This window comes from Ochotona curzoniae, unplaced genomic scaffold (assembly GCF_017591425.1).
Source record: "Ochotona curzoniae isolate NIBS_2020 unplaced genomic scaffold, NIBS_Ocur_1.0 contig_2754, whole genome shotgun sequence".
Classification (NCBI taxonomy): Eukaryota; Metazoa; Chordata; class Mammalia; order Lagomorpha; family Ochotonidae; genus Ochotona; species Ochotona curzoniae.
The window spans coordinates 2,594,103-2,617,685 of NW_024465582.1; the positions used below are offsets into that span (position 1 = coordinate 2,594,103).

Consider the following 23,583-nt stretch of genomic DNA (forward strand, 5'->3'; position numbering starts at 1 on the left):
GGCCGGCTCCGCCCCTGCGCCGAGGCCGGCTGCGCGCGGGGTGGGGCGAGGCGGGCCGAGGGGCCCCTGCGGCACCGCCCCCTCCCGCGCGGCGCCCGGAGCTGCCCTTGAGGCCGCCGCCCGGCCCCCGCCCGCGCGTCAGCGCGCCCAGCCCGGGGCGCCGAGCTCCGCCCGCGCCGGAGGCCCCCGCACGCAGCGCCGGGCGCCCGCAGCCGGGCCGGCCGAGGCGGTGAGCGGCGCTGCCCCGGCCGGGCGCGCACCAGCCGCTCCGATGTGGCAGGAGGCGATGCGGCGCCGCCGCTACCTGAGGGACCGCGCCGAGGCGGCGGCGGCAGCGGCGGCGGGCGGCGGCGAGGGGCTGCAGCGGTCCCGGGACTGGCTCTACGAGTCGTACTACTGCATGAGCCAGCAGCACCCGCTCATCGTCTTCCTACTGCTCATCGTGATGGGCACCTGCCTTGCCCTGCTCGCCGTCTTCTTCGCGCTCGGGCTGGTGAGTGGCTTCCCCGCGCGACCTGCCCCACGCTTTCCCCGTGCCGGAGCAGGCTCCGACCCCCCGAGCCGCTTCCCGCCCGGGCCTCCTCCTGCCCGCCCGCGGCCGCCCTGGCTCAGGCGAGAGCTGCGGGCGAGACAAAGTTTCCCCGGACCGCCTGGTCCAAAATAAAGTTGCCAGGGTGTTCGCCAGGTGGACGCGCAGGGCGGACAAACTCCGCTTCCAGCCGCGTCCGCGTGCGGAGGGCTCGGGCGCGTGAGCTCGTGGGCTGCGCGGCGCCGCTGCGCCCTTCTAGTCCACTGGCACGGTCCTCGAAACCGACCTAAAATTCGAATTGAGTGTTGTGTGACCCTCTATAATGCCTGCCTTGGGAAAGTGGTTAATGGCAAGAAAAAAATGGGGAGGTGGGGGTTCCAGCCTTGTCTTTCCACTTGAGGTTATTTAGCCCCGTGGTCGGGAAGCCCTGGAGTGTAGGACCCTTGGAGGACCGCCCATCCTGGGACTCGGTTTGGGGGGAGGAAGTTAAGGTGATTTCATCACCCAGAGCATCCCACAGCACTACAGCTGAGGTCGGCATTGGCAGATTCCTGCCTCCCCCCCCCCCCCAGCAGAAATCCTTGGCTCCATTTCTGAGCTAGGAGAGGAAATCTGTAGATGGCGGTAACTTCCTGTAGCCCAGCTCTCCCTCTTGGTGTGGGCTTTAAACTTTTGCAGCGCCTTACTGGCGCGTGTGCACAGTGGTGCGCGAGGCCCGCGCCGAGGGTGCAGCGGGCAGTAGTGAATGTGGCCAGGATGCTGTCTTTTGAACGGAGCGCGCTTAGTTGTGTCTGGAGAGCCAAGAAAAGATCTTAGGCACGGACGTTTTCACCACCAAGTGCGTGCAGCAGCTGCCATTGATGGCTGGCAGTTGGGGATCGTGAGCCACGGGATCCTCAAACGTTATTACGCGTGCGAAGCCTCGGGCGTTTTAAAATCACGGTGCTTCCCCTCTGCTTGCTGCCCCATGTGTTGCCTTTTGATTGAGTGCAGTAAAGAACAGAAAATCCCACGTAGGAGGCAGTGACGGCAGAGCTGCACACACCAATTCCTGTAGACAGGGGCGAGAGCAGAGGCGCCTCCGGATGTTTCCAGGCCAGATGTGGGTGGGCTGCAGCGCTGGGCACCTCTGCACACAGGCAGCTTGGCTGGGCTGTCTGCCGCTCTTGGCCACTTTGAGGTCTGAAAGGACTTGGAGGGAGACGTCCGCAAGCAGGGTCTCTAAGCCGTACCCTTCAGTCTCTGTCCTCCAGGCAGGAAGGGGTGGGGACACCCTTCCAATTTTCCTTTGGAAACCTGTTCTTACAAAGCATATCTGCTTTGTGAGTCTCTGGAATCTGTAATTCAAACCCATTCTGGCTCCTCTATCTAAATGGGAAGGAGGAACAGGTGATGGCCTATTTATAGCACGTTAATACAGTTAAAGACAAATTTGAGGTTCAGGCGTTCCCTGTGCACACACCACTTTTCTATTCCAGAGCACGCTAATTTCTTAAACCTTGCTGGTGTAGATATTTTTGAGTATGAGATTTAGCATAGTGTAGGTGAAAGCCCTCTCATTTAAAAGTTCTGTGTTTTTGATATTTGTGTGTGTGTTAAAGATGTTGTTTGAGAGGCAGGTTTTGCACAGAAAGAGGGGTGGGGGAAGGGATTCCATTCTGTAATTCACATCCTAAATGGCTACAATGGCCAGAGCTGAGCCCATCCAAAGCTGGGAGCCAGAAGCCTCTTCAGGTCTCCTACGTGGGTGCAGTGTCCCAAGGACTTGAGCCATCCTCAGTGACTTTCCCAGGCCACAGTTAGGGTGTTGGGTCACAAGTGGTCCAGCCAGGACTGACCTGGCATGCATATGCAGTGTCAGTGCTGCAGGCAGAGAATTCGTTTGTGAAGCCACCATGACATGCTTCCGCCCTCCCTTTTTAAATTGTTTATTGGGAAGGCTTAATGTGTGTGATGGAGAAGATCTTGCACCTGCTCGTGTCCCAGGTGCCCACAATAGTGAATCCAACCTGAAGCCAGGAGCTGAAGGCTCGCTTCTGTTCTCTCACACGTGGAAGCAAGGAGCCAAGGACTCAGACCTCCAGCAGCTGCACATTAGCAAGAGAGTGTGCTTGAGAGCAGAGCCTAGGCTCTGTGAAATGGGATATGGATGTCCCAATGGATGTGTTAACCCAAACTCCCATGTTCTTGTGTTCCTTTACGCAGTTTCATTATATTCCATTTGCTGGATGAACTGATAGAATGGCATCCTTTTAAAACTTTATGCACATTGTGGTGTAGTGGATAAAGCCACTGCCTTGATGCTGAAATCCCAGAGAAGCACCAATTCGAGTCCTGGTTACTCTATTTCTAACTTAGCTCCCTGCCTAAAGAACTTCATCCAGACAGCTTTACGTTTCCTTGATAAATTAATCACCCCTACATTTGCCATGTATTCAGCTACATCATCTTTAGTCACATGGCATGGCTGCCACCTAGGGTGAGGTTTAGGCACAGTGGAATGGACCGTGTTCTCCACTCTGCCTGGTCCGTGGTCTGATAGTTGCAGTGTGCATCCTTGGCCATGATGAGCTGTGTGGAAACAGGTTCATTCAGAATCAGGTAGGGTGGGCCCCAGGTGGAACGGCACCGTCGGGGGGCAGTTGGGGCTGCAGGGCCAGTTGTGAGCGGGGAAATGGCAGGAAGCAGTGCCTACTGTTTCCGGCTCTACTTGTTTTTCTGCAGCACAGTCTGCATTTCCACTCTCCGTGAGGTGTTCTCCATGCAGGCGGTGGAAGTCAGTTGGGGTTGGAAAGTGGAGGAAGGAGCTGTGCTCATGTGGTGTGGTGAGTTGCTTTCTGAGACTGGGCAGGCTTGGCAGCTGAGAGGTGCTCCCGTGGAGAGGGAAGCCCTGCTACTGGACCCTGCCCGATTTCCACCTCAGAGCCCTTGACTCTACCAGTTGGGCTGGCATGCAGTTCAGGAACAACAGATCTATTTTTGCTGCCTGAATCTTGGACAGGTTTTTTCTTTGGCCCCAAATCTGCCTGGTTTTGATTCCATCAGTTCCTGTAGAAAAAGCCTGCGAGTTTTCTTCATTCACATTCCTAGTCTCCTAGAACATTTGGACTGCAAAATGATCTTAACAGCATCCAAGTCCATAGAGATTTCTGCTGTATGTAGCTACTTTGCAAGAGCTGACTCTTGCAGTATATTTTCAAAAGAAAGAAAAAGTTTGAGTGGCTGCACTGTTGGCACTGTTCCTCCAATGATTTTACTTAATTTAAATCAATGAGACATCCATAATTCTACATTATTGGTCGTGAAATTAAACCAATCCTCAAAAAATTTTTAAATACTACAAGAAATCCCGAGTGAAGATTTTGTAGTATTACTTACTTGATTATTTTCTGTATAAGAATGAGTAAATAGTTTTATGCCTTATTTTTGAAGGCATACATCTAAAGATACAACACAGAGCAAATGGAACATGTTGGCATGTCTTGAATTTTAATGTTGTGTTAGATAATATGAGAAGTATGTTCTGTTGCTTCACGTGGATAGTCCTAACGACAGGTGTCATTTATAACTTCCAGTGTTGTGTGTCAAATTCCTGCCAAACGCCTGACTTAGTGCTGAGCTGGGAGAAAAAAAATAAACTTGATTGCTTGCCTCAGGAAACCAATGAGACCAAACTTTAAGCTGTTTTTTCCCCCAAACTTTTAAGTTGTCTTATTGTGTCCTTGGCATTTTGCAGCTGACTCTCATTGCAGAATGCAGTTCCCTTATTCATATATCCAAAATCAGCTTTAAAAAGACTTGTTTATCACTGTTACGAAAGGTTGACGTGAGGCTTTTGTTTGGCTCCAGTCAGAATTGTTTTTGCTGAAAATTATGGTAAGAAGTCAATATGTTAGCTTGTATGGAAACATTCTAGTTCCACAATTGTTGACTTTTTTTGTTTGTTTTTCAGCATGATATACTTTTAAGGTTACTTTTACTAGATAAACTTTTACTAAATGCACAAGTAATTTATACGACTGAAAATGCAAACCACTTTCGTTCTTCTGTGGTATTTTTAAAACAATGACGATTAGTAAATTTCCCTAAAAATTCATTTTGTAGCATCAGTATTTTTTTTTCTTCTGATGGCAACTTTCTCAGTATTTTGTGTGTGTGTGCATTGAGGAACAATCTTTTATCTTTTTAAAAAATATTTTGTCTTCTATAAGTGATAAACAGACTGCTCATTCATGGAGGGAAATGGAATTCGTTATTCCAGTGTGTGAGAGAACTTGCCTGCCTCTTTGGGTATTGCAGCCTGGGAAGTAGAAAATTCTGCACACAGACCTGTGTTCTCATACTTCTGGGAGTGGAGGAGGAGAGCGCTAATTCCCAGGTCCTGGAGTGGAGATGGCCTTTCTCCACAAGCACCTCCTTGGCAGGTGTTTGTAATTTGCAACCAGTAATTCACTAAGTGGTTTTAGTTGTAATTTACCTGTGCTGTAAGCAAAGGCCAAGAAAAAGCTGTGGTTTTCTGCAGGAGAGAGGGTTGCAATTTTGAGCACAGGTAAGGAGCAAATTGGAGGCAGCCTTCAGTTGTTAAAATATGAGGCTCAAATGCAATCTTACACTGCCCTGCCTTCCACATTTAGAAGGCAGTGGACTATCCTGGTTAGGAGCATCTGAGTGCAGTGTCGGAATGTTGGCTTTGTCTCTTTCCACTTCTGTGTGACCCTAGGCAAACTGTGCAGGTGTTAATTTCTGTGTAAAATGGAATGATACCTGTCTTCTAGGGTGATGGTCTGAATTATTGTGTTAAGGCCCTTAGGACAATGTCTAGCTTACAGTTAGCCCCAGGAGCTGTTGGCCATCACTAGGTCTTTTGTAGTTGCATTTTCATTGTTAATGTTAAAGCCACGATTGTGTTCAAGCTGGCAAGTTGTCCACTGTACAGATTAGAAAATTGAGAAACTTGGGGAAGTAAGCTCAATTCCTCAAGGTCATGCAGCTGCAGAGTTGGGGCCAGGTCACCAGGGATCTGACTTTGTTAGATGCCTTAGATGAGGAACACTGCAGGTGTAGAAGTTCCACTGACTGACTCCTACTCATGTGGCCATCTTTGAACCCAATTCTGTGTAGTGGAGCTAGTTTCTCAGTGCCAAAGGAGTTTGGTAGAGAGAGCTTTTACTCATTGGATTGGTGTGATGTTTTCCACTCAGCCAAGCATTCACCTTTGGCTTTCCTTTTGTTATGTGAGCAGTCCCTGGCATAGAGAATATGACATGGAGAATATGACATAGCCTTAAGTATTGAGCTGTGATTCTTACTGATATCCTCAAATACAATGTTCTACTGAAAACATCCTTTCCCCATTAGCAGTGACCAATTACTCTGTTGCAAATGTTTTTATGGTAATGCCAGTAACTGCTTGCTAGTGGCTGGTGATAAGACAGATCAAACTAGATGTTTGGCACTACCCTCTGACTTACTGGTCTGTGCTGTACTTTGTACACACAGGGAGAACTGCACCTGTTTCTCTCTTCACCGAATATTCCCACCTGCAAGGTGGGCCCTTGGCTAACATCATCCTGCGTGGTCACTGTCAAGGAGTCATCTCAGACACGGTTGTGGCCTCCCATTCTGGGTCCCAGAAGTGGAGGGCACCATGGGTGGCTCCCTCAGCATAAAGCCTCTTCCTCCTTTATCTGCATGCCCAGTTCAACCTCACAGGTTGTGTGTCACAGGTGCAGTCTGTTGAGCCTTCCTACCTGGTTTGATCTGCCTCCAATGCCCACAGATCTCCTGTATTACCCAGTGATTCACCCTCTGCCTCGCTGGCATCCAAAGTCAAGAGTAGTTCTGTGAGTTTGTCTTGTCTCCTTAACTGTTAGTTCTTACAGGAAGACGCTTAGCGTTTGGTCCCTGTATTAAGCTTAATACTAACCACAGAGCAGGTGCTTCTTTGATGCATGCACAGTGTACCCTGTGGCTGTGTGTTCCTCAGCAGTTGCATTTCCATCATGTAACTTACTAGCCAAGAGCTCCAGCTCTGTTGCTAGACCTGGATGTCAATATTGCCACTTCATATTTGTTCCTGACAAGTTAATTTATGTGTCCTTTCTTCTGTAAGATGAAAAACAAAACAGGCTCAGGGTCCTTGATGAGTATTGGGTAAGACTGACTCTTGAGCATTTAGCACAATATCATGTTATGATTAGTTCCAAATAAATGAGTGTATTGGCTGCTATTATATTTGTACCACAGACAGCTGCTTTGTTAAGGTCTCTTGTCAATATATTTCTGGCTAAAAGCTAGATGAGTACTCGAATTTTTAGTTCTGGGTATGCAAGAGCAGCGGGTATATTTCTACTTACAAATGGTGTGCAAGTAAGAATGAGTTATGAAAAAACAACCAGAGACAAAAGGATACTTATTTTAATTAAAATTCACATCTTGCCATAGTTTGATATTCTCTAACACTGAGACTCTTGCCAAGCAGATGTTCATAATGGCCCTTGTCCTGTTCAGTATTAGTCGTTTTGTATAATTTCATATCAGGTTACCCAGGGCACTGAAGTTGGCATTTCCCATGTGATTCCATTATATGAAGCTAGGAAGTAGCCAGACACCTGCAATTCTGGCTTCTAGTACCAGGTACACTGGGAGGAGACAACAGGGTGATGGAATTGCCTCGTGCTTGATTCATTTGACAGTGTCAGGACCACACCACTCCCTCTTTGTGTGGCACACAGTGAAAAATCACAAGGATGGAATGAGAAGAGGTTTGGAGGAAGACTTTCCTGGCCCGACTGCTCTTGACAATATGACGGATAACGCTCCGAGCCTTCATTTTGCTTGGGCTCGCAGGTCTGTTTCTGAAATCAGACGCAGGTCAGTTACGGGCTCAACCCCTTCCGCCCCTTTACTCCCCCCCCCACAAAGCCCACTCTGATTGGCTATGCCGATTGTTTTTCTAACTGTTCAGACTTTGGGAGTGACTGTGCCAAAGCGGAGAGGCTGAGAGTGAGGATCTAGGTCATGGCCATTAGTAATGCATAAGGCAGCAAAACACTCTTGAAAAACGTGGCACTTCAGTTTTGAGTTAAGGCAATTACAATATTTTCATTGAATAATTGATTGCAGTTGAAACACACAGAGATAGGGCATAACGTTCCATTTTAGAACCTTGAAGTTCTTCAAGAAACTTTTCTCAAGATGGATGTTGTGTGAGAGATTCCTGGGCAAGTTTCTGGAACCGTGGCCCTGTGAAAGATCAAGACTGGACAAAGTGGCAGATCTGTGTTGTAATGGGGAACCCTGGCTGGGAGGCCCTGGAATTGGGAAACCTCCCTGTTTACATTGCTGTCCTCGGGTGTCCTTCCAATGTGATTGAGATATTCCACTTAGGATAAGCCAGAGCTGAAAGTGTGGCCTTTTATCACTCTACTTAATCCTAAAACTGACTTAGTTATGTGTGCATGTGTTGGTGTACTTTACTGTGTAAGGGAGAAAGGGCAAAATAAGATTTTTAAAGATGTATTTATTTATTCATTAGAAAGTCATATGTACAAAGAGGAGGAGAGACAGAGAGGATGATCTTCTGTCCACTGATTCACTCCCTACTTAGCCACAATGGCCGGAGCTGGGCTGAGCTGAAACCAGGAGCTAGGCGCTTCCTCCGGGACTCCCACACATGTGCAGAGTCCCAAGGCTTTGGGGCCATCCTGTACTCTTTCCCAGGCCAGAAACAGGAAGCTGGATGGAAAACAGGGCCACCAGGACATGAATGGGCACCTATATGGGATCCCAGTGGGTGCAAGGAGAGGATTTTAGCCACTAGGCTACTGCGCCAGACCTGCAAAATAAGACTTTACGACACTGGTTTGTGGATGTTATAGAGGAAAGGATACTAGTCTATTGCTAGAGCTGATGAAAACCATTAATGTTAAAAATACATTCGAGACGTTGTGTAGATTTAGATGAAGCAGAGTGCAGAAAAGCTAATGCAGCTCAGACGTGCGGTGGACCTCACGTCAAACACACAGCATCTGCTTTTGGGGATTGAACTTGGAGTACATGACGCTACTAGTAATTTGATTATTTTGGTTTGTTTTTTTGACTCTCAGGCACAATTCTTCTTGATCTGTATCTGAATCATTTAATTGCATTAGAATAAATAACCATGAATCGAGCCTGAGCTAGATTTCTAGTTTATGGCCTTAGTACTACACAGCCCATTCTCCTGTTTACTCAGTTGTAAACATCATATTGAAATTTGTGTTATCGTTCCCTTGAATGCTTTTTGGTAATCTGTCACACACAAACACATGAACATGTGTTTGCACATATGTTTATGTGTCTATAGAGACATATGTCACCTTTGTGGAGACTCCACATGTTTTTTTCAAGATTTACTTTGTTTTATTTGAAAGGCAAATTAACAGAGGAGAGACACAGAGATTTTCCAATCTCAGTTTTATTCCCCAAATGGCAGCAATAGCCAGAGCTGATTCAATCCAAAGCTGGGAGCCAGGAGCTTCATCTGGATCCCCCATGTGAGTGCAGGGGCCTAAGGATGTGGACCTTCTGCCTCTGCTTTCGCAGGCCATAAGCTGGGAACTGGATCGAAAGTGGAGCAGCCAGGACACGAACCAGCACCTGTCTGGAAGATGTTGCCTGCAAGTAGAGGATTTGCCTGCAGGGCCATGGCATCCACCCCAGCATATCCTGATAGTGCTACTCTGTCCCCACGTCTGCTTTCCCCCATCTGTGGTATGTGGAAATCGCAGCAGCAGGCAATCAGCATGGCAGTTAAGATGTCAGATTGTGACGCACGCTCCACATTGGAGCACCTGTAGTGCTAAGCCCAGCTCCTGCTTCCGGCTTCCTGCCGGGGCAGACCCTGGGGAATGATGATGGTGACTGACAGATGAGTCCTGCCCGCTCTGCTGGAAACCTGGATTGAGGGCTGGGTCTTGAAGTCAGTTGCTGAGGACAATTGGGTAGTGAATGAGCATGTGAGAAGTCTCTTCGTCTCTCAAATTTTTAAAAATCTATATGTGAACTTTTGTTATGATGAGCTATTTTGGTCCATTTAGTTAAGCTTTCTTTTTTTTTTTTTTTAAATATTTCTGTGATACCACATTCACACACATAACATTATTACTGAAGCTATAAAAGAAGTTTTATTGTTGGGGAGAGCAAGTAACATCTTTTTATTGAACTCCCTTAAATGTACCTGATTTATTCTGAGCTTTTCATTCTTTGCATAAATGTCAATTTATGTCAGTCTTCATATGGAACCCTGAGTTTTTAGAGTGTCACATAGAATGTCTTGATGCGTGGCTGAAAATTGATATAATATGAAATTTTTCTATTCCTAGTATGGGTCATCACACCATAAATTTATGTCCTTTGGCGAAGTTTTAACAATTCCCATTTGCTATTCTTGCTCTGCAAACTGAGATATGTTATGTAGTTTGCTGTGTGGTGTCAATGGCAGTTTTCACATTATGGTGTCTTGTTTGGTTGCTGGTAAAATTATACACTTGAGTTACGGCTGTGGAACTTACGTCCATGTAAATTGCTACTCTCCTATTTACGGCAGCGGTGTGCACCATAGTCTTTTGGGTGTTGTAAATATAAGTGTATCATCAACAGACAGTGAGTTGTATCTTCTTTTACAGTACTAAGACCTTTGCTTTACTTTTATTATGGTGTTGACTGATAGTAATAGAATTGGTGATGAAGCCTTGCTTTCTTCATGTTTTGTAAGGAAATTCATCCATGGTTTGCTTTTTAGGAAGATATTAGTTGTAGATTTTAATGGATATTCTCTGAAATTTCCTGGTTTTTTTTCTAATTTACAAATAAACTTAAATGTGATTTGGTATGAAATTCTATCAGATTGAGATGATTGTGTGCATTTTTCTTAATTTGTTTAATAATAATGACAGACTTTCCAATACAAAGATTTTATATTCCTAATACAAACTAAATTTCCATCCTCTTATAAAATATGAACGTGGTGTGATAACGGTTTAAGAGTTTGACAGCTATGTTCTTTTGCTGAAACCAGTGTGGAATATTACTTTCAAAACTAGAATTTTAAAAATTGACCTGCTAGTTTCAGGGAATGTGCTTTTCTTTTTATCTTACTAGTTTGGAAAGTTGATGGAGCTTGCCTGGAGGTTCACATGAACTCACTGCTATGTCTGTAGGGAGATTGAAAAGTGTCCGGTGCAGTATTTCCAGAGCGGGACTGTCCCCAGTTTGTTTTGTTTTTCCAGTCAGTTGCAGTAAGAAGATTTTGCAGGAATGTTTGCATCTTATCCAAATTGTCATATTTAGTGAGATACAATTAATAAAACTGTTTTCATTTTTTATAAACATTTATTTATTTTGAAGAGTTACACAGAAAGATGGAGAGAGAGAAAGAACTCCTGCATCCTCTGTCTGACTTCTCAGATGGCTGTAAGAGCGGGGCCTGGGCCACGATGACATCAGGAGGCTGCAGCTCTGTCCAGGTCCCCCACACGGAGCACAGAATACATGTGCTTGGACCATCCACTGCTGTCCCAGCACATTAACAGGGAGCAGCTGGGACATGAACCGCCGGCGACTTCACGTACTTCACCACAGTGCCAGTTCTAAAATTATTCTGTTTAACTTTTTGCATAAACTCCTGGTTACTTATTTGTAGTATCTTTACATGCTTTCTTTTTAAAAATTTTAAACATTTTTATTGGAAACTCAGATATGCAGAGAGGAGGAGAGACAGGAAGATCTTCGTCTGTTGATTCACTCCCCAAGTGAATCCAATAGCCGGATCCAAAGCCAGGAGCCAGGAGTTTGATGGGAAGTGGGGACCACTAGGATTAGAACAAGTGCCCATATGGAATCCTGGTGCGTGACAGGCAGATTTTAGCCACTAGACTACTGTGCAAAGCCCCTACATGCTTTCTTTTATGCTATAATTAATCTCAGCAGAGGTCTGAATTTTTGTTTTATTTTACAAGGAAGAAAAAAGAATGGAGATGAGAATATGAATATCTTATCTGCGGTTCCCTTCCCCAATGTCCCAGTGTCTGGGGCTGGGCCAGACTGAAGCCAGGAGCTAGAAGCTTTATCCTGGACTTCTACCTGAGTAGCAAGGTACAAGTGATTGGGCCATCTTCCTCTGCTCTCCAGGCACATTGACTGGATGCTGGATTGGAAGTGGAGCAGCTGGGATTTGAACTGGTACCCACATGAAGCTAGAGTTGCAGATGACTTCTTAAGCAACTGTGCTGATTGCATGCATCTGTTTGAACATTTCAAGAACATGAAACAGGTCCCACCAAGCTCCGTGGTGGGGGAGCCACAGGTTACGTTGTGGCCAGGGTCCAGTCTGTGCTGCAGTTTGGGAATGCCATCACTTGGAAGTCTCTCTGAAGCGCAGGTGTGGGTGGCAGGTGGGTGTTTTCAGGGGTTTCTGTAAAGACAAGCCTGACTGGTCAGACTAAGGGCAGCTGAGGCTGGGGAGCTCAGTTCGGCATACTTGACCTGGAGAGAGGGTGGACCGTGGAGAAGGGGAGGCTGAGCACAGAGATCACGTCCTGGACCAGGAAGCCTCCCATATCCAGTACGGACTCTTCTTTTGTTCAAATCTAACCAAGCACTGTGGGAAGAAAGGATTCTGGAAAGTGTTACTTCTGGCAAAATCAGTGTCAGAACTCTGCATCCACAAGTGTTGATGAAGCCTGTTTTCATTATTCTTTTTAGCTTCCTGCCTTTTTTTTTTTTTTAGTAAAAACATCTTAAAAATTGTACTGCCTGTCATATGGTATATGGTCATTTTTAATTTTATGTTTTTGTTTTCTTGTTCTTATGTAATTTAAGCATGTGTCTCTTTGGACTTTTGTCCAAGTGGCCAAGATGTGCTTTGTATAGATATTTGTTGTGTACTCGGGCAGACTCTGTTGTGCTGGTGAGCAGTGGGATTGGGCCAGGCTTGCCCGTTAGGATGCTCACATGTCACTGCCTGCTCTGGAGCTGCAAGGGGTGCTGGGTTCTCCTGGTCCACTACTTTGCTTTTCCCTCTGCCTGAATTTTTTTCTTTATGCACTTCAAGGCTACTGTGTTACATTTATACATCTTTAAAATTTATCATAATTACTTCTATATTCGTTTTATTCACCATAAAATAAGATATGAAGAGATTTATGGATAGGAATGAAACATCTTTCCTTTATATTTAGGCATGAAAAATATGGATCTCTACACAAACGTCTGTTTCAGGTGTATGTCCTAGCTAACGATGAATTTGTTTTTCCCAATACACTATCTCTTGGGGTACACCTGTGCCATATGGAACCCAAGGAAGTCACCTTAGGACTCTTCAGTTACACAACAAGAAGTGATAGCAATGTCTACTTAGTCTGGCCTCAATGTACTTTGTGAAAATATTTGTATTAAATAGCAAAGTGCTGTGTGTTCTTTACCACGTAGATGGAAACTAGGAGCTTTTAGCAAGATCCAAAATGCATGTGGAGAAGAAGGAAAATAGAAACTGCTGTTTCGTGGAAGGAGTTTTTAAAAACAAAGGAGTTGTCACGCCATAGATAAAAATGATGGATATTTAATAGGCAAAGCAATTAGAAGGCATGCAGAATTACCAGAAAAATGCCTGAAAATTGGAACGGTGAAAGGGCTAAGGAGAGCAATAGAACCCATTGCGGTGGCTGAGACAATGCGGAAAATCTGCTTTAAAAGCATTTTAGTACATTAATTGATTATGCATTACATACTTTTAAAAAATCCTTTTAAAGGCATTTGAGTACCAGAAAGGGCACTTCAGTACTTTTTTTTTCTGGTTGGTATTTTTTTTCCCACTAAGGAAGTGGATTTAGAATGTATTAAAATAGTTTACGTTGGCAATGTGTTTTGGTGTTTAACTTGCTTATGTTAAGCTACTCCAATTGATTCTCTGAGGTTTGAAGACCACTTAGAAGTAAACCAGCATTGGTGTGCTTTTATGGCTTGATGCACTGTGGGACGTGGAGAAGGAGTAGGGCCATGGAATCTCGGGCTCTGGGCAAGGAGAATGGTGTGACCCTGGGTTCTTGCGTTTCCCTTGTCGTTTACTGAGTCTTGGAAATGTGCCGATGCTGACAGGGATGCCAGGGAGGGAAGTGGTTTCCAACCTCACCAGATCTTTGCTGAGTACTTTGGTTTTCTTCTTTAAGCTCTTACAGCAGATTCTCATTGGTGGAGATATTGAACTTGTACAGAGGCCACTGCAGACTCAGTCGAGGTTATTCTTTCTTCGAGTCCTCGCTTCCCAAGTAGAAATGGGTCCAGGTGAGGTACAACTGGCTGCCTGACACTGTTAGTCTTCTTGGAATCAGGCTGACCTTGAGCCCGGGTGTCCTGTTGGACTCTGCACTAGATTGTGTAGAATCTGCTAGAGAATGGCAGAAGCCCACTTAATGAGTGAGGATGCACTGCCAGCCAACTGGGGTCACATTTTAGGGCCATTGTATCACAGTTTGCAATTATATTACTATAAAGGCATATTATCTTTGACCCTAAAAGCTTTGCTTTGTTCTCATTTTAAAAGAAATTAAAGCATCTTTATGATTCCCAAGGTGGATTGTAGAACCCAGGCACTGTACCCACTGTGACTATGGGAGACACCACCTGCAGCCCAGGATGGTTACTTCTTAGTGATCTGGTCTTAGAATTGAATAACACTCCACTGTTTAGAACCCAAAGCAATCTCATGTTTTCTTTGCTGTAACCAGCAAGATGATACACTGAGCCTTAGTATTGTTATAGACCCATCTTTTTATTTAACTTTTAAAAGTATGTTCATGTGATTTATTTGAGTGTGTGAGAGAGTTCCCATCCTCTGCTGTATTCCCCAAATGCCTGCCAACAGCAGAACTGGGCCAAATCAAAGCCAGGAGCTGGGAAGTTAGCCAGGCTTCCCATGCACGCACCATCACTGCTGCCTCCCAGTGTGTGCCTGAACAGGAAGCTGGAATGGTGTGCAGAGCAGGGACTTGAATCCAGGCGCTCTGCTGTAGGCTGGGGTATGGGTGCCAAGCAGGGTCTTCACTGCTATGCCGAATGCCTACCCTGAATCAGTCTTTCCAAAGCAACATTGTGGGAAAAGCTCCTAGGGTTGACCACTTTGCTCCCTGGCTGTTGGAAGGGCTGCATCGGGGCAACCATTCTGTCTCGGGGACTGCTTCTCTTTCCGTTGGAGTCATGCATATGATTCCAGTGCGCTGCAGGTGGATCTGTTCTGCTTTCCCTTCTTCCTCATCTCCCCTTATATTTCATTCCTTGGTTATTGTATGAAACGGCCTCTGGCATGAGATCAGAGCTGATGAGAGGACGAAGTGGACCCTGGACTCAGCAGTAAAGGTTAGGGATAACTGTTTTCTAGTATTTGGATAAAGCTGCTTACTGTGTCCCAGATTTATTTTGAAATGCCAGTGGGAGGTTTTGGAGTCCTGGACAGAATTGAGCTTCTGTAGATATTTCAGTAATTACACAGGGGTACTCCTTAAATAAATGAGTAATAAAGACCTCACACTTTGATCCATCCCATCATGCTGATAGCAAGTGTCCAGCACAGAACATTGCAGAAGCTACAAACTTGGTCCACATTTCTCCCATTCCATCACCCCATATTATTTGAAATATGGGTAGTCAGATTACACATTGTCTATCCTGTTTTACTCTTCAAATGCCTGTAACAGAGACAGACAACACTGAAGCCAGGAGCCTAAATTGAGCTCACATCTCCCAAGTTTTTGAGTCATCATCTGTTGCTTTTCAGGGCACACATTTGCAGGAATCTGGAATTGATGCTTGAACCCTGATGATCTGTTGATGGGATGAGAGTAGGTTACAACTGCTGCAGTTGCCAACCCGCCCTCAAGCGTGCTTCTGTGATCAAGGCAGAGTGCTGTCCGTTGCATGGTGCTGAAATTGTGCAAACTGAAAATGGAGACCTTGTTTGTGGCTAGAAAGAGAAATAGCATGTAAAACAAATTCAGCAAAATGCATTAGTAGGAGACTGAACACACATGCTCGTTCTGTTTTTGTTGCTGGAGCCCAGAAGAGGTGGGGGTGGGGCAGAAGCAAATGTGGCATACTCTTGTAAGCACTTCCTGCCCCTTCACCTTCTGTACTTCGTGTTTCCTGACCCTTTTCTATTAACCTTTGATTCTGCTAAAATATTAATGACCATGCATTGAAGTTAAAGCTCTCATCACATCAGAGGCTGAAATAGTTGAAATCACAAATGTTTCACGAACTGTTTCAAATTCATGAAAAGGACTTGATTTCCTCAACCAGTGTTCTTAGGATGCCCTGTTAGAGCCTGTGAAGATGGCTGCCTTGCCTTCTGCTTGGGTGACTGGGTTCTCCAGCTCTGCTTTGCTTGAATTCACCTCTGAACAAAAAAAAATCTGCATTGATTAAGGAAAATATAAATATGATGGTAGACCGATTTGCCTCTTTTAATCAGTTATGATTTAGCTATATCGGAAAAAATCATGATCATTTAGTATAAAATGTGCATTTTTGAAAGTTGAAACTATTTGACTTTTGATATACTTTTTTAATCCCAAGGCATTTTGGTATTGGTGAGTGCTGATGACATTGTAATGGGCCACGGCATTGCTCTCACAGTGGTAACTTCTTGATGTTTTCTTCCCTTTCCACAGGAAGTGGAAGACCATGTCGCATTTTTAATCACAGTGCCCACGGCTCTGGCCATTTTCTTTGCCGTTTTCATCCTGGTGTGTGTGGAGGCTGTGTTTAAGAAGCTGCTGAGGCTCTTCTCCCTGGTGATCTGGATCTGCCTCGTGGCCATGGGGTTCCTGTTCATGTGCTTTGGTGGCACCGTCTCTCCCTGGGACCAGGTAAGGAGCTGATACTCTCAAACATTGTTTTCTATCGTGTGATTCGTGACATGATTTATTCTGTTACTTTGGCCCTGAACTGTAAATGGGAGACCTGTAACTTGGGAAAAAACTTTCTTCAGGCAAGTATACATTTTTAACTTTACTATAATTGGCAAAAGTAATTTGTGTATATTTCCAGAATACAGTGCAGTTAGATATGTGTATACACTGCGGAAAGATTAAGCCACGTTCGCAGTGTGTCCCAGTCCCTGTTCAGCTGTACTTCATTTGATTTGGTTTTATTGAAAACATTTTTAATAATACCCCACGCAACCTTGAAATATGCAGCCCATGATTAATAGACTCTGGAGCCTCAAGGTGTGTGTTCTGCTAGAGTCCATAGAATGCTCTGGAACAGAACCCTAAATCTTATACCTCCTGTTCGCATTAAGATGGACTGAGCCAGGTCCAGAGAGCAGTCTTTGGGTGACCACCTTGGAGGTGCCTCGGTACGCAGGACTCACTCCTTCTGGCAGTCAGAGCTCTGACACGTCGCTGCTTTGCAGGGCTGAGCTTTGCTTATGTCTTGCACTGCAGGATTTATAACTGTTCTCTCGTTTCCCAGTCACCAACTAATTTTCCTGTTTTCAAAAATTCTGGGCTCAGAACCTTACCCTGTCCCTCTGTCCTCTAACACTGGTTGTGACCCATGAGTTTGAGTTCAGTTATGAGAATCTTCCTGCTGTTAGACTCTGGGTGACACTGATTTCCATTCACCTGCTCACATCGCATTGTGAGCATTCTTTCACATCCCTGCAGAACCAGCATTGCTTTCCGTTGTATCCAGTGAGGCTGCTGCTTAGAAAATGCTGCCTGTGGGACATGTGCCTGATGAACAGGTCTTTCTCCCTTGGTACTGCTGTGTGAGTGATTTCTCATAACCTGCTTGTGTGACAGCTTGCTGAGTGGTTTGCTGTCTTGGACACAGGTATGGACTAGAGATAAGCATTACTGGGCTCTTAGCATAGAGCTTGTCATGGAAGCATTGGGTTAGTGTGACTGTCCATGGATAGCATGCATTGGGCAGCCAGGGGGCCAGCGACAGGGTTGGTGAGGACATCAAGTCCCAGAGGTGAGAGTGGAGCAGGGTGAAGAAATGAGCAAGGGAGAAGCACTACAGTGAGATGAGCAGGGGAGCAGGGGCGGGGGGAACAAGGGAGAAGCACCACAGTGAGATGAGCAGGGGGGAATTGGGAGACCAAGGGGGAGCGTGAGGGACAGATGGGGACATACAGAAGGCTTGTGCACTCAGCCTGCCCAGGAACAGAATGTTTTATGTTAACAGCTGAGAAGCATTTCAGCTGGGTCTCAAGGTGTTTTCCTGTAGGGTCCATCAGCAAGTGGACATGTGACTTCATAGAGCCTATGGAGCTGTATCATGGAATAACAAGATAAATAAATAAACTAAAACAGCAACACAGCAGCAACAACAAACCAAAACTGCATTATGTAAGCTGTGGCTTCTCCCTTCATTCACCACTGTCCCCTCCAGGCTAATAGGGGAATGGGCAGGAGCTCGGAGGCTGTGGCCAGTTCCTTGCTTTCTTCTTTACCCAAGCTCCTGACTTCCCAAGTATCTGCAGTGCACAGGAGTCCAAGTCCCCTCCTGCTGTCATGACACAGTTAACCTAAGCAGTACCATCAGTGGCTGCTCCACGGTGCCAGCCTGTATGGTGCCAGCCTGGGAGCTGCTCCTGGCACTGACACACCTCTTTCCATGACACAGCCGTGTAGGAAGCCTTGCTGTCTGAGGGGTCATGTATCCTCTGCTTGTTCCTTTCTGTCTTCTGCTCATGGTTTTGTTTGCTTACAGAAGCAGTTTGTCTTTGCCAATGAAAGTCCATTTTGATCTTAATTTATGTTGAATTTCTGAACCATTGCTTTGAAAGTGAAAGTGATGAATTAATAAACCGATACTGCAAAGTATAACATGACAACCCAAGTTCTTGGGATCATATCACACATGTGGGAGACCTGGGTTAAATGCTTGATGCTGGCTTCAACCTTGCTCCCAGCTGTTGATGGACAGCTCTCTCTTTCTGTTTCTCCATATTTCAGATAAGTAATATCAGTTTTGTTTAATTCCAGAGATGTATTATCAGTGTTGGGTCTTTACATTTAGTGAAATGATCTGTATTTACTCCCCACCCCATACCCTGTCTTGGCTAACTTTTGTATCCTGCAAAGATAGTTTTTCTTTGTAGAATACGGATTTCCATCAGACTTCTTAAATGCCTAGTGCTTTTTTCTTATATACCTAGTTTTGAAATCACCTTTTTCTTGTTAGTGCTGATGCATTAAAATATCCATTGTGCTTTATTTCATGTACAGACCGTGGTCTGACAGACTATAGTAATTCTGTTACTTTGAGAGACTTGCTTCATTTGCATAGGTGGTAATGTTACTTGCAGATAAAATTTTCTTTTTGCCTTCTCTACACTGGATTCATTTCATTCTTAGTGCATTTTCTAATTGTATTAGCCAGGACTTCTGAGTCCTAGGTGAAAAGCAGAATGTAAATGGTGCCAGTCTGTTTTCAGCTTAAATGGAGCATCTAAATTTGTACCAGTAAATAATGTTTACATTGTCATTGTTTTCCATAGAACTGGTTAATCTGAATAAGGTTCTCCTGTCAGCCTGGAATCATCTTCCACAGGATGCATGGCTTTGTCACCTCTTGGTACACCACCCAAGCAGGCTACCTCCGTCACCCTCCTTAAGTGTTACCATGGCACCCGGGGAAAATTACAGACCTTGTAGTCACATTGCGCAGCCTTCTCTGTTCACTGGTTATCGCCCCTGCTGGAGCATATGCCCATGGCAGAGCTGGGGTTGTCTTACATTCAAGAGAAGCCACCCACCAGGATGTAGGCGAGGCGATCACTACTTGTCTGAAGAGTTTGTTAGCAGATGGCCAAATCACTCAGCGTTTGACCTTCCAACAAAATAGCCAGCATAGGTCACTCCTGAAGAGAGGTGCATTTAGCTTGAAGTTAGAGTTTGAGTTCAAGCTGCATGGTGCAGGACTGGGGATAGCCACTTCTCGCCTTGTGGCATGGGGAGTGGTGTGGGAGCCTGAGCCTGGAGCAGAGAGGGAGGTGGGAGCAGCTCAGGCTTTGGCAACTCAGGGGGCAGCACGAGGACTGGCTGCTGAGAACACAGGAGCCGAAGACCTCCTACCAGGCACCTCTCGGTAGGGAGCCAAGCCTGTAGTCACAGTGGATCCACAGGGCATGCACAGACCTCCCTAAGCCACAGTGGTGGTCATACTTTGTCCTAATTCTGGGTTTCTCGGTGTTGATATTCTTTGTATCCGCTCATTCTGTTCTTGGCTATTTTGGTTTTATAACATGCAGTTTGGTTTTATTGATGCTATCTATCTGCTTATAAAAGTCTCTTGAAGGATCTTAAACATCCTTATTTCATAGTCGCTTTACTTCCACTTTGTTGAGACTGATTTCCGTCAGATGTTGAATTTCCTGACCAGATTTCTTGGCAATAGAGCGCCCCATGTGCTTGGATGTTTTTGTTTCCGGCTGCTCTTGAATTGGAGTGTCTTTACTTCTGCCCTTACACATAACCCCAGTGGTTGTGTGGTTGTCTTTCAAAAGGTCTGGCTTTTCTATGGAAGTTCAACTGAGTGTCCTGCTTTGATCTTGTGCAACAGCCAAAGCGGCTGGTGGCTTGGGGTCCCTCATGGAGAGGCCACAGTTGGACTCGGTGATTGTAGCTTCGTTTAGGTACTGTTCCTGAGCTAGGCATTACGGCAGGTGTCTGCCTTGTTTGGAACCGTTTCCAGAGTAGGGTCCTTTTGAACCCCTTTCCTTCAATGGAGCTTGAAACTTTCCCCTCCTTACCTTGCTCAAAGGGGTCGCATGGAATTGTTGTTTCATATTCCCTAGGAGTCAACTCTCAGTCATCTTTTCATGGAGACAGCATAGATGTAGGTTCTTCACAATCACCAGCCATCAAGAGGCTTCACAGTAGGTTCATTGTGCCCGGTGTTGTGATGTAAGAGTGTCTGCTGTCATACCTGTATAGGTGGAATAGTCCTTGTGGAATTTTGCCCCTGACACAACCCAGGAGTGGAGCCCAGGGCCATCCAGAAATGGGATAGGTTGATGGTAGATTGCAGGGAACTCACAGGGGCCAATACACCAGGGTTAAGGATTGTTGCCTGGGAAACCCAGATGAACATGAGCCCCAGAAGGTGCAGGGAAGTTTCCGGTGACCTATCATTGTCCTCTCTATGAAATCATGGACAGTACTACGCCCTTGACAATGCTGTGTAACAGTTGCTTTGGGCACCAGCAGCCGTGGAAACTCAGCTGAGCACTTGGTATCTAGAGATGTTTACTTGGGCTCAAGCACATACTATAATCTGGAGACTAATGCTACCTAACATTTAGACTGGCTGATCACCAAATCACAGACAAATGTGACACAATCCAAGAATCTGGACAATTTCCTGGAAGCTGATGGAAAGGCCAGACTTCTCTTTGGGTCAGGTTAAGTTTTCACTGCTCTGCTGCTACCTGTGAATTTAAAATGGCTCAAGTACCTTCCAGCCATTCAGAGAAAAGACTAAACACAACCCGAGTTCTGTCTCCGTGTCCTCTTTATCTGCTCTGTCAATGGGGAAGCAGAACACAAATAAGGGCATCTCTCAGAATAGTCCAAGCAAGACAAGCAGAAACAGCTTCTGCCTAAGGCAAATACAGTCACGACTCAGCCAGAGCTAAGACATCCACACTCTGCACATGGGTCTGTGCTGAGTTTTGGAAGCATCTGCAAGATCGGTGTTAAAATCGCTCTTATCCAAGCGGTAACTTTGTAGAAATAGCATCAGCTGGGTAGTCCCAGCAACACTGCACAGAAGGGACATACAAGGCAGGGCTGCCTTGTGCTGGATAAAAACCACAGTGCCAGAAAGACCCCGCACAGAATCCAGGTCTGTGAGGGGAAATTCCTTGAAGGTGTTGGTTGCTTTACCACTTTGCTTATTTCATCAACCTCCTCAAGCCTGTCAACCTTGAATCCTCCTGTATTTTCTCATTGCTCACTGCACACACTCCATTCTGCCTGGTCAAAGCAATCAGAATCACTCTTCAGCCAAGTCCTGGCAACGCCACATAATCCCGCTTGCTGAGAGTTAAGGAACCATCTTTAAAAGGCCCGACCCAGGGGCACAAGACTTTTCAGATCAGGCTTCCTGATGGCTGGAACTATTCTCCAGGGTGCAGGCTGGGCAGCAGTTTGTTAGGATTCAGTGGCCTTTACGCATTAGATGACAACAGAAACCATTCACCGAGTCACAACAAAGATGTGTCCAGATGTGGCCGACTGTTTCCTGCAGGTGAAGCTACCCCAGGCAATGACTCTTGGTCTTTGGACTAAGAACTGACCTCTAAGTCCCACCCTCTGGTGTGAATCTCTCCAACTCACCAGAAGCTGGGCCATGGACCAGGTGCTTCACACCATCTCTAATTTTGTTTCTGTAGCTCTAAAGTTGGAGTAATATGGTGCCCAGCTCTCAGAGTATGTGCAGATTATGTGGAGTTATGTAAGGAAAATGCTGAGTCTTAACTATACACCTGGTGGTGCCTGTTAACTCTGATCTATATTGTGCTCCAAAGATGTACATGGCCATTAGATATTCTTAAACCATTGTGCAGTAAGCCCAAGAGGAATACATGCAGGTCAGCCAGAAGATTTTCATCCGTAGGGACTCAGTGGCAGTGTGGAGTGTATGTATTCCTCTTGGGCTCAGTGATGATTGATCTCTGCCCAGCAGCCTTTACCATGCTAGGGGAGAAGGGAGTCAAGGCTGCATGGCCTGATGGAGCTCCCAAAAGAGACTCATCAACCTTGACAGGTGGCATCCAGAAATAATACTTTGCTCACCTAGGTGCCATACAGTGGGAACAAGAGAGGCAAGGAGACATCAGAATGTGCTGGCTGGAGGCAGATCACTGCTTTCAGAAGAGCAGGGGTTTGTCCCACAGGCTTATTATGTGGGAGAAGTGTCCTAATGCTGTTGGAGCCAAATAGCACTATGTAACCTGAATCCTTTGGCCACGCCCAGAATGCATTCAGTGTCACAGCCCTGGATGCCACGTGTCTGAAACCACGGGGTTGGCAGGGCCATGCCCTCTGCGAAAGCTCCAGGCGAGAAAACGTTCCTACCTCTTGCGACTTTGCTGCCTTCAAGCCTTTGCACCCCTTCACTTGTAGACCTCTTTCCAGCCTCTCCTTCACCTCCTCCTCTTCAGAAAACTCACGGAACATGGAGTCAGAACTTCACCTTGGTGTTTGAGTTCATGCCTGTTTGATCCCTAGTGCACTTGCTCCAATTGCTTTTATAGGCTCTTGCCCCATTTCACAAGCAGGGCCAGGGGTGGTCAAGTGCAGGTTAGACACCAAGGCCTGTTTGCCCATGACACCATTTCTCCACATCTCTCCCTTACTAAGAGCTCACTGAGTGCAGTTAAAGAAAAACCTCCCTTTCTGACACCCTCATTTCAACCTTGGCTGTGGAACCACACTGAATTCTTTGGGCAGATTGTTAAATTAGCAGTTTGCCCCAGAGAGAGAAGAGGCTTTCTTTGTCCAGTCACCTGAAAACCTGTCAAACTTGCAGCATATTCAGCATGTGTAAATGTGTGGTTTTTGTTAGCAAAAATAGGACATCCGTGTGCAAACATCTTTTGTGTTCATGGCGGGCAGTGGATAAATGGTGAAAATAAAGACCTCTTTATCCTTTGAGATGGTCCAGTCTGTTTGGTTTGCCTTCAGTGCAGTCAGCTGGAATGTTGTTAAAGGATGGCTTCACTGCTGCAGGAGCTTATGGTGAGATGCCTGCTGGGGAGCCCATCCTATTTCCCCGGCATCCACCTCTGCCAGCTGTCCTAGACCAGGGTAGCTCTTCAGGGGCATTTTAAATTTCACATAAAATACAAACCTGAGCAAATGGAAAAGTCATTAACGTTATTTCAGTTATCAATGTTTTTTTTCTTGCTAACCTGTGCTGGTGAGTATGCGTTCAGGAGATTTGGTAGCCTGGCACACCCTGCTGTGGGTCCTTCTGAGACACCCTCACATTTCTGGTTG

The 23,583-nt window shown here is 45.8% G+C and overlaps 1 protein-coding gene across 1 annotated transcript in view; it reads left to right on the forward strand.

Moving 5' to 3' along the window:
- Positions 1–257: 257 nt before the first annotated feature.
- Positions 258–23,583, forward strand: part of ADCY2 (adenylate cyclase 2) — a 273,347-nt gene continuing 250,021 nt past the window's right edge. Inside the window, exons 1-2 of the mRNA XM_040977391.1 lie at positions 258–493; positions 16,234–16,431. Of these exons, the coding sequence (XP_040833325.1) occupies positions 272–493; positions 16,234–16,431 (420 nt within the window). The 5' untranslated portion in view covers positions 258–271. The remainder of the gene's footprint in view (positions 494–16,233; positions 16,432–23,583) is intronic.